This window comes from Acomys russatus, chromosome X (assembly GCF_903995435.1).
Source record: "Acomys russatus chromosome X, mAcoRus1.1, whole genome shotgun sequence".
Classification (NCBI taxonomy): Eukaryota; Metazoa; Chordata; class Mammalia; order Rodentia; family Muridae; genus Acomys; species Acomys russatus.
This window is the reverse complement of record NC_067169.1, coordinates 94,288,479-94,305,517: the sequence shown is the minus strand read 5'-3', so window position 1 is coordinate 94,305,517 and position 17,039 is coordinate 94,288,479. Positions and strand designations below refer to the sequence as shown.

The window sequence follows — 17,039 nt, the reverse complement described above, 5'->3', positions numbered from 1 at the left end:
TTTTTAGGTTGAAGAACAAGCAAGCACTACAGAAAGAGTATTTCAAGATAGACAGTACCAAATTGATGCTGCAATTGTCAGAATTATGAAGATGAGAAAAACACTTAGCCACAATCTTCTTGTTTCAGAAGTCTACAATCAGCTAAAGTTTCCAGTAAAAGTAGGTATTTCTGTGTCTCCATACTGGACTTGTTTTAAATGAAAAAGGGAATACATTTGATTATAGACACTAATCCTGGAAACAGATGAAAGGCTTAAAACTGCTTGGAATGACATGCATTATTTCCTGTATTCATACACATTATTCACAAAAGAACTTTGTTAACATATCCTAACTCTGGTAAATTGGGAAGCAGTTTACAAAAGGTAGTCTGTGAAACTGAAAGTTTAGTGAGTAAACATGGCTGAGAAATTTTTGAAGTTAATCACTCTATATCTTTTGAATTTTACTTTTCTGGAGATTCCTTGTCATTAGATTGAGTTATATCTTAGGCTTGGTTACCTTATATAAATGTCTACTAAAATCTGTTACAGAGGCTTCTAGGTGTATCTTAGTGGTAAAGCACTTTTTGTGGGAGTGGGAGAGATGGCTCAGTGACTGTTCTTTAGAGGACTCAGCACGTACACGTCAACTCACAACTGTCTGTAACTAGTTCGAAGGGATCAGACACCCTCACACAGGCATACATGCAGGCACAACACCAGTGCACATGAAATAAGAATAAATATATTAGCCGGGTGTAGTGCTACACACCTTTAACCCCAGAATCAAGGAAGCAAAAATAGGCGGATCTTTGTGAGCTCAAGGCCGGCTTGGTCTACAAAGTGAGTCCATGACAGCCAAGGTTATACAGAGAAACCCTGTCTTGGGGGAAAAAAAAGGGGAATTAATGTATTAAAATAAAAGATTTTTTTAAGAGTCATCTTTTGGAACTGTCTAGCAGTGGTTCTAGTAGACTGAAATTGGTCAGTCCATGGCCATGATTTAGTACAAATGTCTAGTAATAAAGGTACATAGACAATGAGGTGTGTACTGGACTATTTTCCAAATTTTAAAATATTACAAAACTTGTAATAATAAACATTTGATAGAGGTTGCATAGGCTCCTTACTCTTAGGATTCCTAGCAGCTTTGGACTTTGATAATCCTTTAATCTTGCTGAACTTGTTTGGAATTGGTGATTATACTTACCTCTTTAGTGTTATTTTGAGGCTTTAATGAGATGAGAAGTATAAAACATTTAGTATTGAGTCTGGTAAGCAAGACTGCTTACTGATGCTACTACGTAGGAACAGAGTAAAGCCATTTGATACCTAAACCTTGGGGTTATTAGATGGAATTTTACTTCCTTATCCTTTTTTCTCCTTTGCTTTATATTTTCTTTTGTTTTGGGGATTGGGTCTTACTGTGTTCCAAGGCTGACTTTGAAATCAGCTCTTTCTATTCATTGATTCTGTGAATTCATGTGATATCTCTGAATTCAATAATAAAGGTTGAAAACATCCCTTAAGAATGCAATAGCGCTCAGGAGGCAGAGGCAGATGGATCTCTGTGAGTTCGAGGACTCATTCTGTAGACCAGGACAGCCAAGGCTACACAGAGAAACCTTGTCTCAAAAAAAAAAAAAAAAATGCAGTAGCTAGCATGGCGTGATGGCACACACCTTTAGTCCCAGCACTTGGGAGGCAGAGGCAGTGGATCTCTGAGTTCGAGGCCAGTCTGGTCTACAAAGCGAGTACAGGACAGCCAAGGCTAACAGAGAAACCTTGTCTCAAAAAACAAACAAACAAACAAACAAAAAGAGTGCAGTAGCTGGTTGAGTGCTGGTGGCTCAGGCCTTTAATCCCAGCACTAGGGAGGCAGAGGCAGGTGGATCTCTGTGAGTTCAAGGACAGCCTGGTCTACAGAGTTCAAGGACAGCCAGGGCTACACACAGAGAAACCCTAGTTTAAAAAAAAAAGTAGTAGCTGGCTGAGTATAGTAGCAAATGCCTGTAATCCCAGCACTAGGGAGGCAAAGACAGCCAGTTGTCTTGCCAGCCCGGTCTACAGAGTGAGTTCCAGCATAGCCAGGACTACAAAGAGAAACCCTATCTCAAAAAACGAAAAAATCCCTCCACAAACCAGACAAAAGCTGTGTGCACTAGCTTGTACTCCTAGCTAACAGCTGAAGCAACAACGTTACTTGAGCCCAGGAGTTTGATATCAGTCTCGTAATGCCATGAGATTCTTATCTTAAAAATTTTCATCTAGTGAATATTTTCAGTATTTGGATTATAAATAGCAATATAAAAGTAATATAACATTTACATTGATTCTCAGGTATGTTTAAGTGATGTGGAGATAGTTAATTTATGTCAGAATCATTCATTCAAGAGAGGAGTATAATTATCAATGTAAGACTAATTTTTTAATTAGTCTTTAATTTCTGATGATATGTATCTGTGTGAGTGTTTACATGTGTGTGCAGGTATATGCAGAGACCAGAGGTGTCAGCTCTACCTGGAACTGAAGTTAAAGGCAGTTATGAACTGCCTGACCTGGTTATTGGAGCCTAACTCAAGAGACTGTCTTTTGTAAACTGGTTTCCAATTTATCACAGTTGGGCCCTTCAAGAGTAGTGCACACTGATAACCCCTAAGCCATCTCTCCAGCCCTGTAATTTTGTTGTTTTGGGTTTCAAGGTTTTTTGTTTTTGTTGTCGTTGTTTGTGTCAGGGTCTAATACATTACAGGCTGATCTTGAATTAATTCCCTTTGTAGCTTGACTTGTGGGATATAGGCACGCTCCACCATGCCTAATTCTAAAATTGTCATATTGAATTGTAAACTAACTATAAGATTCAGAGATCCAAATCACTTATGTAAATAGTTACAATTCATACTAAAATAGAAACATACTGGTGTGAGTTAATGTTATGCATGGTGCAGTTCATGTGGCGCTAGGGAATATAATCTAGAGCCCTTAATTATGGTAGGCACGTACTAGACCACCAAGTAAAAAGCCTTAACTCCTCCCACTTTTGTTATGTTATTACCAATCTTCTTGAAATCATAATCGACATTCCTCAGCAACCCAAATGGCTATGACTGTAGGCCTATGTCATTAGGTCCAGTATTATCTGTAGTTTATATAATAATTTTTATGCTTTTAAAATTTATTTGTTAATTGCTCAGTTACTTGATTTCAGACTTGTTGGTTTATTTGATTCAGGGTCTTACTGTGTATACCAAGCTTTGCCTCTGGTTTCCACTTGCTGGGATGTTAGAAGTATGCTACAAAGCTCTAGCTATATTTCATGTAATTTTGAGTCAGGGTCTTGCCATGGCATTCTGGCTGTCCAGGAACTTACTATGTAGACCATGCTGGCCTCAAAGTCATAGAGATCTGCTTGCTTCTGTGCAGTCACTTCTGGCCTGTGTCTTTTTCAATGGGAATTTGGTAGGTGGACTTAGGCTGATGATTATGAGCTGTGCATTGAAAATATGTTTTCTCTTACAGCCCGCTGATCTAAAGAAGAGAATAGAATCCCTAATTGACCGAGACTACATGGAAAGAGATAAAGAAAACCCAAATCAGTACAACTATATTGCATAGAATGTTGGCCATGGAACATTTGTTGTCACAATTCCTTAGCCAATGGATAAACTAACTTGATGAATCTTATGTTATTTGACTTCTTTTATACTTCCAATGACCAAATGAAGCAGTGTGATGGAAATAGTTGCGTGGACTCTTCTCAGTGGTTAACATGCCCGTTTTAAAGAGTAATACTTAACCTTTAAAAAGAATACTGTTGAACTCTTTGCATGTTATTTAGTATGATGTGCAGAACACTCTTTAAGAAAATACCCGGTCTTCATGATTCCTTTTGGAACTGGGGAAGAGATCCCACATTATAAAAGGGGAGGGGGATTCTTATACATTACCAATAAAGTAAAAGGTTTATTTGCTTAAAAAATCATTTAAAGATACTTAAACTGCATGCAAATTTTATTCACTGTACAGAGTTCTGGATGTATTTATCAAATAGAAAAACCACCCTGGACTCTGCTGTTCACCCATTTTATGGTTTCCCATGAAAAGAAAAATAACCTGTCATTGCTGTTGGCATTCTGTTACACTGAAGGGGATGGTTGAAAAAAACCTTATTTGGAAGCAAGTTTTTCAAGTAGGGTGACAGTTACATCCATAATACCTTATAAACTCACCGCCTAAAGGTTCCCACTTATGAGGATGGGGTGTATACATAGGACTTAGTCCCAAATTTATTGTCTGATTAACAGGTACTTATTAAAATAGAAAAATTGCTGACCATCTTGTACTAGGAGAACATAGGGGAAAATCCAGTTCTTTTTTATTAAAAATAGATGCAGTATGAAAATCACAGGACACCAAAATCAGCAAACATATTTTATAAATTACAGGAGCACAATCTCACCAGCTACTCACCACGCTGTCTTTAAATGTTTGGATCCCTTTGTCTTTAACTTGGGCCAATTGTCAAGTGTTAGAGGCTTCCTAGGATTTGCATTCCAGTTTTTTCTACAAAAGGTTTTTTTTCTTCCCCTTTTTGGAAGCATCTATTGTCTTTGTTGATAAACAACACTTTTACTGTCATCCTCTTCCTATTTGAAAACATCAAGTTCTGTGTTGCTTGAATTTAAGAGTTCTCATAGCCACTGGACACCTGCTTTTCAGGGAAATGTCCCCAAGTTGTTCACACATAGAAAATTACAAAGTGTTTTTCTTCAAATTCCAAGTGTGAGTAACAGACTTCTCTTCACCAGATGGTTTTCCTGCTTTCTTTTTCCATGAAGGCAGTTGATTCTGGGAGAGAAGTAGACAGATTTAGGATTACTTTTAAATTAGAACTTCTTTAGTGCTTTTTCAACCAGCATATTTCCTTGTCATTAGGGGGCTGCTTAGATCTGAGCCTTCAGTTTAGGAGACTTGGGGCTCTTGTGTCTACTATTGATTGTTTTCTTGAAGTCTCAAAGTCCTGTGTTAAGATCTCTGTATTTTTTTTAAGTTGCCTATTTCTCTCTAATGCATCAATTGCACAGACTATATATAGTATTAGGATTAACTTCCCAATTGTTTGTGAGCAGCTATTTCGTATATTTTTCCAGCTCCTTCCTGGTTTCCTTACAGGAGCTCTTCTGACACTGAAATGTGGCTGTTATGTTTACTGGACCATCAACATCAGTGTTCTATTTCATCCCTATTGGTCTCTGGGATATAGAGACTAGTATACCACTCACTAATTATTCTTTAAACAATTTTAGGAAGAATTGTTCCTACTAGGAGGCTCATGATACCACCTTCATTATCTTGAAAGCAGGTCCCTGTCCTAAAGTTCTTTTGGTTTTTCGAGACAGGGTTCTCTGTGTAGCCTTGACTGTCCTGGACTCGCTTTGTAGACCAGGCTGGCCTTGAACTCACAGTGATCCACCTGCCTCTGCCTCCCAAGTACTGGAATTACAGGCGTGAGCCACCACGCCTGATACTTTCCTAGAGTTCTAAATTTGAAAATTTGATGCTGTTACAGCTAAAAACTAGCTAGACTATTAAGGGAGTTGTTTAAGTACTGAAAGGTACATTGGGTAATTGTGAATTTCAGTTCTTCTGTATCTGTTGGTTTTTTTGTGTTCTTTTTTTCTGTGTATGTGGTGATTCTATTTTTCTCCAATAAAACTTCTATTTTAAAAAGTTTCTGGGGGAAGATCTTTAACTCCAAATACTGTGAGAAAATTATAAAAGTAGAAAAGAAAATCTTCCTAATGACTTCCTTAATTCACATTTGATTATTTTCATTTTATTTTGTTGGTAGGTTTTGACATACTGTGGAGCAGAGACTATAGTAAGAAGATAAAAGTTCCTAGCACTCCCAAAGCCAACAGTTATTTCTACTTTAGACAAATCAAGGGCAAGTATAAACACTTCTGATTAAAACTGTCAAAGTCAGCAACTTCCTAATGTCAGTATAGAAGAAGAGATTTGCTTACTGTGTTACGGCGCTTGATACTCTGTGATCTCTTAATCTTGAGACTTTGCTCTATTCTGAACAAAATCCTGTCTCAGATGGTACTTGATGGTTTCCTAACTTACTTCCTGACTCCTTTGAATGGTCTTAACATGACATCTTTGCCATATACTTAATGTTTCTACCACATGTGTATTGGAGATGGTGTCAGTTTATTTTAGTAACCATCTCTATCTAAAAGATTGGTAAGTTTAGGTTCTGTCCTAGTATCCATAATTTTTTTTCTCTTTAAGACAGAGTCTTGCTGTATATCCCTGATTGGTCTTGAGTTTGTGATGTTCCTGTCTTGGGCTCCTAAGTGCTGGGATAACAGCTTTGAACTACTATGTCTTGTCCTACACATCTTTAATTGCATAATTTTCGTCTGTTTTAATGACCAGTCTGTAATGTTGCATGTGGCAAAAATGTTACATATGTCATTCTATCATTTACATAAAATTGTCAAAGTAGATTACTGAGAAGAAAGACCCAAGGGTAATAGAACTTTGTATAATTAGACTTTCAAATAATTAACCTTGCTTTAGGTCATACCACTATTCCCAGCACTTGGAAGGCAGAGGCAGGTGGGTCTCTTTTTCAGTTCCAGGACTGCGTAGTGAGACTGAGAAACAGAAATAAAATCTAGTCCTTCTGTTCAATATGGTTCCAAAGTATTCTCTAGCATAGTAAAAAAAATGCAGTTTATTTTATAAAACATATTGTTTTGTTTTTTGAGACAGGGTTTTCCTGTGTATCCTTGGCTGTCCTGGACTGCTTTGTAGACCAGGTTGGTCTGTCTGCTCACAGAGATCCATCTGCCTCTGCCTCCCGAATGCTGGGTTTAAAGGCGTGCACTACCATGCCTGGCTCCAATTTTTATTTTTCTATTAAAATTAGGCAGAGGCAGGCGGATTTTTCTGGGTTCGAGGCCATTGTGGTCTACAGAGTGAGTTTCAGGACAGCCAAGGCTACACAGAGAAACCCTGTCTTAAAAAACCAAGAAAAGTATATATATCCAATTGAGATATTTAGTGTGTTCACTGTTGTGCAGTTAATCATTTTGTAGTTTCAGGATTTTTTCTGCACCTATTAGTGAGTGGTTATTTCCCATTCCTCTATGCAGCCTTTGGAGACCACTAACTTTTGTCTGGATTTGTCTTTTCTAGAACTCTCATCATTGAAATTATGACTTATGTTAGATTGCTTTCATTAGTATGATGCTTTTCAAGGTTCATGTACATATCAGGTCTTCATTCCCTTTTATAACTGAGTTATATATATGTACACACATGCTGTATGTGCCATAAATTTACCCAAAGTAGTTAAAAGTTGGAGTTGTTGGGCTAGAGAGAAGACTCAGAGGCTTAAGAGCACTGTCTGCTCTTCCAAAGGTTGTGAGTTCAATTCCCAGCAACCACATGGTGGCTCACAACCATCTATAATGAGTTCTGGTGCCCTCTTCTGGTGTGCAGGTGTACATGCAGGCAGAACACTATACACATAATAAGTAAATAAATAAATCTTAAAAAGGGGGGGGGGGGGATTGGAGTTGTTCCTGGGCCTGGTGGCACACGCCTTTAATCCCAGGCAGAGGCAGGTGGATCTCTGTGAGTTCAAGGCTAGGCTGGTCTACAAAGCAAGTCTAGGACGGCCAGAACTATAAGAGAAACCCTGTTTCAAGTAAATCAAACCAAACAAAGAATTGGGGTTGTTTCCACTTTAGGGATTGTGTACACACTTGTTTAATTCCTTGTTTTAAAATCTTTTTGACAGTGAGAGTATTATTTACAGAGTGAAACTGCTGAGTTACATGGTGAGTCTGTACTAAACTTACGCAGGGATCTTCAAACTACATTGCTGCTAGTAGGTAGCATCCAGAAGTTTCAGTTTCTCTACGTGTTTTTGTTTTCTATTGTCTTACCATGACCATTCTAGTGAGTATGAAGTGGGTTCATGAACGTTTGAGGTTTTATTTTTTTTAATAACTTGTGATTTTGCATATCATCTCCTTGTTTGCCATTCGTAGCTTTTTGATGTCTCCACACTGGCCATTTTCATACAGGATGTCTGTCCTTTGCTACTAAATTATAAGAGTTCTCACATTCTCAGATACTAGAGTCTTATAAACTAGTTTGCTAATATTTTATCCAGTTAAAAGTTGTCTTTCTCCTCTATCCTTTGCACAAAAGTATGTAATTTTTTTTTTATCACATTTGTGCGGGTGTGTGCGCTTGTCGTGGCACACGTGTGGAAGTCAGGACAGCTTGTAGGAGTGTGTTCACCTTGTAGATCCCAGGGATTGAACTCAGGTAGCCAGATTTGCCAAGTATCTTTAACCTGCTGAGCCATCTCACCAGTCCAAAAGCATTTAAGAAAGTATAGTCAATCCATTTGTTTTTGTTTTTTATTTTGTTGCTTGTGCTTTTGGTATTTTGAAGAAATTGTTAGGAAATCCTCGTTCATTTGGTTTTTGGATTTACTTATGTTTTTTTCTAAGTTTTATTCATTAATCTAGTTTTTGTATCATTTGAGTTAAATTTTTAGGTGGTATAAGATAAGGATCCTTCTTTTTTTGTATAGGGATATTAATTTGTACTACCGGGCTGGAGAAGTGGCTCAGAGGTTAAGGGCACGGACTACTCCTCTGGAGGTCCTGAGTTCAATTCCCAGCAACCACATGGTGGCTCACAACCATCTATAGTGTGATCTGATGCCCTCTTCTGGCCTGCAGATGTACATTCAGGCAGAGCACTGTATATATAATAATAAATTTAAAAAAATTAAAAAAAAATTAATTTGTACTACCACTATTTGACAAAGAGATGGTTTCCCCTCTTTGTTTTTTCCAGACAGGGTTTCTCTGTGTGTAACCTTGGCTGTCCTGGACTTGCTCTGTAGACCCAGATGTCCTCTAACTCACAGAGATCCTCCTGCCTTTGTTTCCCTGAGTACTGGGATTAAAGGTGTGTGCCACCATGCCCAGTTTGTTTCCCCTCATTTAAAAAAAAAAAAAGATTTATTTATTTATTTATTATCTTTACAGTATTTCTGTGTGCATGTATGTCTGCACGCCAGAAGAGGGCACCAGATCTCCTTATACATGGTTGGGAGTCACCATGTGGTTGCTGGAAATTGAACTTACTACTTTTGGAAGAGCACCCTGTGCTCTTCACCTCTGAGCCATCCCTCCAGCCCTCTTAAGTGGCATTGCCACTATTTTTTTTCTCTGTATACCCTTGGCTGTCCTGGAGCTCACTCTATAGATCAGACTAACCTTGAGCTCAGAGATCCATGTGCCTCTGCCTCCCAAGTGCTTGGATTAAAGACATGGACCCCACACCCAGATTATTATTTTGTATTTTTAAAAGATCTATTTATTTATTATCTATACAGTGCTCTGCCTGCATGTACACCTGTAGGCCAGAAGAGGGCATCAGCACACATTACCATGTGGTTGCTGGGAATTGAACTCAGGACCTTTGGAAGAACAGGTGGCGCTCTTAACCACTGAGCCATCTCTCCAGCCCCCCAGCTTACTATTTTTAACATTGTTTTTTATTTACTTTGGTTCTGTTGGCTTGGTTTTTCTTTGTTTTTTTTTGAGCCTCTGCCTCTCAAGTGCTGTGATTCAGGGTGCTCACCAGTATACCTGGCTGAGTCTATATATTGAATTATGCTAGCACTATACTGCTTTGATTAACTGCAGCTCTGTGATTTTAAAGTCAGGGTGTGTGTTTCCAACTTTGCCCTTCCTTTTCGAGATGATTTTATCTAGTTGAATCACTTAACAGTTCTGTGTAAACTTCAGCAGGAGTTTTTTCATTTCTGTGAAAAAGGCTTTTGGGAGTTTTAATAGGAATGTTTTGAAGAGTGTTCTCATCTACTTTAGTATTTTTAAGTCTAAATGACTACAAGTATATATTTTTAGGTCTTTTTTAAAAATTACAGTTAGATTTCCACTTCTCACGTAGTTTTGTGTTAGACCCTAACCATACCTAAATATTTTCCTCTATATGTATGAAATTATCTTCTGAACTAATTTACACATGCATTGTCAGTATATGTAACCATCTATAACCAGTGTTTCTCAACTTTCTTAGTGCTGTGACCCTGTAGTACAGTTCCTCATGTTCTGCTGACCCCAACCATACAATTATTTTTCACATATATATTTTTAAAGGTTTATTTATTTATTATGTATACAGTGTTCTGCCTGCATGTACACCTGTAGGCCAGAAGAGGGCATGAAATCACATATATAGTTGTGAGCCACCATGTGGTTGTTTGGAATTGAACTCAGGACCTTTGGAAGAGCAGACAGTGCTCTTAATCTCTGAGCCATCTCTCCAGCCCCACAGAATTATTTTTCAGTGCTACTTCATAACTATCATTGCTGTTATGAATTGTGATTTACATATCTTATATGTGGGATATGGAGTCCACAGGTTGAGAACTGCTTATTCTACAACTGCTTTTTTATAAATTAGATTTTTTAAAAGGATTTATTTATGTATACAGTGTTCTGCCTGCATGTGCATCCTGCATGCCAGAAGAGGGCACCAGATCTCACTATAGATGGTTGTGAGCCACCATGTGGTTGCTGGGACTTGAACTCAGGACCTCTGGAATAGCAGTCAGTGTTCTTAACCTCTGAGCCATCTCTCCAGCTCCCTTATAAAATAGTTTTGTATCTTCAGTTTTATGGTAATTTGTTGATGCAAATATATTTTGGTGGGTTTTATTTATAGTATCTTAACCATCTAGGTTGGTTGCCTTTTTTGTTTTGCCTCGTGTGTAAGCCTAGTGTGTAACTGGAGATTCTAAGACAACTTTGGATATAATTGTATAGAGTGGATAACTTTGTGGGAGCTTCATAAATATCCGTTATAATAGGACGTTTCTTTTCACTCCTAGTTTGGGGAGTTTGATTTTTATAAAAGATTTATTTTTATGTGTATGAATGTTTACTGCCATATATATATGTGCCACATGTACTTTGATGTTACCTGCAGAGGCCAAAGGAGTTCATTGGATCTCGTGGAACTGGAGTTGCAGACAGTTGTGAGCCACCTTGTGGTTGCTGGGAACTGAACCTGGCATTCTCAGCAAGAGCAGCCAGTGTTTTTAACCAGGGAACCAGCTCCTGGGGCTTGATATTTAATTATTAAACCATGTGGAACTAGATCATCCAGCGTTCTGTGTTAGCTGAGGTGATTGTGATACATTCTTTCATTATGCTAATGTGGACTAAATTGGACTCCTTTTCATATGTTCAACAATTCTAGTCTTAGTAAAATGCCATGTAAGGCATGTAATCTTTTGGTAGTGTGGGTTTGGTTATTGGTGATTTCTACATGAGTGTTCATAAGAAATATTTGGTATTCTTTTTTTAGAAGCATTTTGCGACATTTGGTGGTGGGGTGTATGTGCCAAGGTGCTTATATGGAACTTAGATGACAACTCACAGGAGTCACTTTTCTTCTTCCACTATGTGGGGTCCAGGTATTGAACTCCCCCAGCTTTGCCCCTTTGCTGCCGAGCCATCTCACCAGCCCTGTAGTATGCTTCCTGTATCTTTATTACCAGGCAATACTGCCTTCAGAATATGCCTACTGTTTGCTCTTCTAATATTTGGAAGACACAGAGAAGAATTGTCTTTAAATATTAATGCCCTCCTTTTTAAATATTAAAATGTGGAGAAGTCAGTGTTGGGTATCTTCCTCTATTGCTCTGCATCTTATTCGCTGAGTCAGGGTCTCTCACTGCACCTGGAGCTCACCAGTTCATCGATACTGACTGCCGGCAAGCTTCAGTGCTCCTCCTGGCTCTGGCTGCCTGGCAATGAGATTATATGAACTCTGCCATCTCTAGCTTTTTACATGGGTTTGGGGGATTCAAACTCGGGTCCTCATGTGGACAAAAAAAAGCACTTTACTGATTCTTCTCCCCACCTCACCCATTGTTGTGATTCTTGTATAAAGCTGGCTTATTGATTTGAAGCCTTCCTTTTATAGTATAGGTGTTTATAGTTAATAAAGTCTCATGACACTTTTTGCTGCATCTTGTCAGTTGGCTGTGTTTGGTTTTTTTGTTTGTTTTCCAAGACAGTGTTTCTCTGGCCCTGGCTGTCCTGGAACTCACTCTGTAGACCAGGCTGGCTTCAAATTCACAGCAATCCACCTGCCTCTGCTGGAATCACAGGTGTGTGCCACCGTGCTTGGCTTGGCTTGGCTTTTGTTTTTGATTTTTGTTTGTTTCTTTGTTTGTTTGTTTGGGGAGAGGGTCTCTCAATGCAGCTTTGGTTGATCTGAAATTCACTATGTGTAGTGCAGGCTGGCCCCAAAACTCAGCAGCGATTTGCCTGTCTCTGTCTCCCAGTTGCTGGGATTGAAGGTATGTGTACTACTTTAGGTTACATGTTAATTAATTTCCTTTTGATGCTGTGTGTGTGTGTGTGTGTGTGTGTGTGTGTGTGTGTGTGTGTGTGTGTGAACATGCATGTGTAATGGCACATGTGTGGACAACTTGCAGAAGTCAGTTGTCTCCACCAAGTGGATCCTGAGGGTCCAACTCAGGTTGTCAGTCTTGGCAGCAAACACCTTCATCTTCTGAGTCCTCCTGCTGCCTTGATTTCTAATTTCACCTTGTTATGATGGGAGGAAAGACTGCATTTGATTTCATTCTTTGTATCGTTTTTTGTTTTTTTGTTTTGTTTTGTTTAATTCTTTGTAAACCTGAAACTTGTATGGCCTAACAAATGATGTAGCCTGGAAAATGTTCTGAGAAGGCTTGGAGTATATGTCATGTTGGGTGGGGTGTTGTATGTTCGTCCAGTAGGGAATGTAGGTCCGAATGATTTACATTTACATAAGTTTCCCTATTCATCTTCAATCTGTAGGACCTTGAAGTCTTTTGAAATCTTGAACTGCAGTTGTGCACCATTTCTTCCTTCGTTCATGTGTTTTGGGATTGGCATATATGGGTATAATTGTTCCATCCTTTTGATGGATTGACTCATCACCTTATTGTCATTCCTTATGTAATAGAATGTATAGAATTTCACTCAAACATCTTTTTATCTAAAGTTACTAGAGATATCCTAGCTCTCGCTGTTTTATAGTTTACATGTTCTGTCTGGGCTGACCCCTTTTCCTTATGTTTGTGGCTCTAGACAGTCTATATAGTTAGGTTATGTTTTTAAAATCCATTTTGCTGGTCTCCTCCTTTGCAAATTAGAGAGTTTAATTCTTTATACATTTGAAATAATTCTGATAAGAGAAGGACTTCCACCATTTTTCACTTTCTATAGTGTCTTTTTTGTTCATTAACACTTTTAGTTGTATAGTGAAGAAATTGATAGTGAATTTCCTACATTGTACATTTGTTTTTAAATCTTAAACATCTATAGGTAACATAATATATAAGATAACTAGTCTTTAAAGGGGGTAAGAATATTGTATATTCTGAGCAAATATAAATGATCATGGCCCAGAATATGAATTCAGGTTACTCTAAGAAACTTCTTCCACTGTGGACAAGGTTATGCAACCTTTTATGGTCACTGAACAAAAGAAGTGTTATATAAATCAGTGGATGGCGACTAAGCCGGGAAGTCTCTTTTTACTAGGTTTCATATGTCACAGCATTCAAACTTAAGTGTTGGTAGAAATGAGGAGTCACTATGCTTTAATGACACATTCCAAGAGCTTTTCTTAATTCTCAGCTGTAACTGGTAACTAAGATGTGGAGGCTGGCAGTCAATGGCTATTTAAAAGGGGTTAAATGGCTTGGGGGGATGGCTGAGTAAAGTGCTTACCTGGCAAATGTGAGAACCTGAATTCAATCCCTAGTACTCTTTTTAGAGAACCGAGTATGGAACCAGGTACAGTGGCACACACCTTTAATTCTAGCACTTGGGGAGGCGCAGGCAGGTGGATCTCTGTGAGTTCAAAGACAGCCAGGACTACACTGAGAAATCCTGTCTCAAAATCAAAACATTAATCCTAGCACTCGGAAGGCAGAGACAGGCGGATCAAAGTTGAGTTTGAGGCCAGCCTGGTTTCCAAAGCCAGTCCAGGACAGCCAAAGCTATACAGAAAAACCCTGTCTGGGAAAAATGAAAAAACAAAACAAACAAACAAACGAAAAAAAACAGAGCCGGATGTGGTTTTGTACTCCCACACTGGGAAACACTGGGAAGGTAAAAGGGTGGGTCCCAGGGGCTTGGTGGCCAGCCACCTTAACCTACTTGAACTCTAGTCCAATTAGAGACTTTCTCATTAAGGTCTAGCACCTGAGGAAAGACACCTGAGCTTGAACTGGCCTCCGCATGTATGTGGGCATTTGTGCAGTGCATTGTGCACACACTCAAATAAAAGTGAAGATGGTCCAAGATAATGTTAGCTTTCAATCTGCAGTATAAATGTATCTTCAGAGAATGTCCACTCACACCCATAAGTCCAAGTAGCATGAAAGTTCTGGGATCTGCATCACTTTGGATGCCAATAACTGAAAACATTTCCATTTGTATGTGAGGGCACGTGTGTAGGTATGCATGCCCGTGGAGAGCAGAGGAGGACATCAGGTGACCCACTCTATCCCTCTCCACCTTATTCCCTTGAAACCTAGAGCTGACAGCCAGTAAATTATCCCAGTTTTGCTTTAAGACAAGTAAAATTCACTTAAAAATTAATTGTGATAGTACCAGTCAGAGGTAGAAAATACAGCACATGAAGATGCAGAGATCTGACAGGCTCATCTAAAACTTTGAGTCAGATGTCAGATGCTGTAATACAAGCCATACACACGAGCTGAATCGTAAATGTCTTCTAGCATACAGAAGCTGATATGGTTAATGGTTTTTTTGTCTACATTTGTGAGAAAGACAAACACTATGGCCTTATATGTTTATTATGAAAGGTGTAGGCCAAGTTTCTTGAGTGGCCAAGGAGCTCTAACAGCTGTCTGAATGTCTCCACACTCTTGTCAGGTGGATAATGTGTTGTCTATTTCTTTTTTTCAGTGGTGCCCAAGCTCTTTGTGAGCAAAAGAGCCTAAAGTTAAAGTGGCTGAGGACAGGTAGAGAAGAGGGGTGGGGGCGGTGCTGGGGATTTGGGGGGGGGGGGATATATCTGAGGATTCAGATGAACTCAATACTGAAAGTTGTAGAAAATGAGAGGGTAAAGAAAGAGCTCTTGGGAATTAATTTGGAGCGAACTCAAGTCTCCTGAGCCACATATGGTGTTCTAGTGCTTCAAGAAGGGTTTGGAGGCTGGAGTGGGCGAGGGGGGACAGAGTTAACTGGTGCTTACGGAGCAGGTAGGAGCTCCTGAATTCAATCCCCAGTATGGACGGGAAGTTTCAGTCACTTGATGAATTCTCAAGTGAGGAGGGCACTAGAAGAGCACAAAATTGGCAGGCATGCCAGCCTGGTCTACAAAAGTGAGTCCAGAGCAGCCAGGACTGTTACACAGAGAGACCCTGTCTTGAAAAACAAAACAAATGTCAGGCACAGTAGGTCACACCTGTAATTATATGTGAAGGCCATGTCTCAAGAAATATTTCTAGCAGCAGTGAACTTTAAAAACTAGATACAGCCGGGCATGGTGGCGCACGCCTTTAATCCCAGCACTCGGGAGGCAGAAGCAGGCGGGTCGCTGTGAGTTCGAGGCCAGCCTGGTCTACAAAGTCCAGGATGGCCAAGGCTACACAGACCTTGTCTCGAAAAACCAAAAAAAAAAAAAAAAAAAAAAAAAATAATAATAATAATAAAATAAAAACTAGATACACCTGTGCTGGAGAGACGCTTGCTCAGAGCTTAAGAGCAGTGGCTGCGCTTACAAAGGTCCTGAGTTCAATCCCCAGCAACAATATGGTGGCTCACAACCATCTGTAATGAGATCTGGTGCCCTTTTCTGTCATGCAGGTGTACATGCAGGCAGAACACTGTATAAATAGTAAATAAGTAAATCTTAAAAAAAAAAAAAACAGAACACCCCAAAGTAGAGATGCCTGTCAACTGACTAATAAATCAACCAGCATTTCAGAGTGCAAGAAGAATCTCCACAGAGGATGCAAATTTAGCTGTGCCAAATTTCTCAAGCTACTTGGAAAGAAAACTAAAGGAGAGAAAATTTGAGCCTCGCTGTAGTCAGTAGGACCACAGCTGAAAGTGGTTATGACTCATTCTGACTGGCCTTTCATTTGGCTGTATTTACACACAAGCCTGATCACCTGTGTGCCCTGACAGAAAGCCAAGTAAACACTCAGGACACAAAATGAGGAAAGAGGGATAGTTGCTTCTGGGAACAGTACTATTTTCTGTCAAACCACGGAATTACCTTTCACAAATGTTTTTCTTCTGCATTCTAAAGTTGAGAAGGAAAAAACTTGAAATGTTTTTGCGTCCTTTTTTGTTAAAAGACAGGGTCTTGTAGCTCTGGCTGGTCTGGGTCCACCTGCTTCTGCCTCCTTGAGTGCGCCACCACTTCTGGCTACTTTTTTTTTTTTTTTCGCCTTTCTCGAGTTTTATTCAGTGGGTCTCTGGGTCTCTAAGGTGTTGGACATCTTGGTGGTGAAGTGTGGCTTGTGCTGGCGCTGCAAGAAGTGGCAAGGCAACAGGAACATGATCTGGATGGAATGCGTGTGAGCATGATGCCGGGCACCCATATCTGGTAGCACTGTGTGACCACACCAGTGAGGTCCCGGTACTCTCCGTACATGTTGAGTGTGTCACTGCGGGAGTCATAGCGCAGTCAGATAGTGAAGTTTTTTTTTTTTTTTAAGATTTATTTATTACGTGTACAGTGTACATTAGATCACATTATAGATGGGTGTGAGCCACCATGTGGTTGCTGGGAATTGAACTCAGGACCTCTGGAAGAGCAGCCAGTGCCCTTAACCGCTGAGCCGTCTCTCCAGCCCGATGGTGAAGTTCTTTACACCCAGTGGTAACTTCTCAAACACCTGCCCGCAGGACACTATCTTCCCGGATGACAACTTCACCTTTGGCTGT

The 17,039-nt window shown here is 39.5% G+C and overlaps 1 protein-coding gene across 5 annotated transcripts in view; it reads left to right on the top strand.

Moving 5' to 3' along the window:
* Cul4b (cullin 4B) overlaps positions 1-3,667 on the top strand; it is a 30,355-nt gene extending 26,688 nt beyond the window's left edge. For all 5 annotated transcript variants that reach the window (XM_051142545.1, XM_051142542.1, XM_051142543.1 and 2 more), the window contains 2 exons: positions 8-160; positions 3,502-3,667. In XM_051142545.1, the coding sequence (XP_050998502.1) occupies positions 8-160; positions 3,502-3,597 (249 nt within the window). In that variant the 3' untranslated portion in view covers positions 3,598-3,667. The remainder of the gene's footprint in view (positions 1-7; positions 161-3,501) is intronic.
* The last annotated feature ends 13,372 nt before the right edge of the window (positions 3,668-17,039 follow it).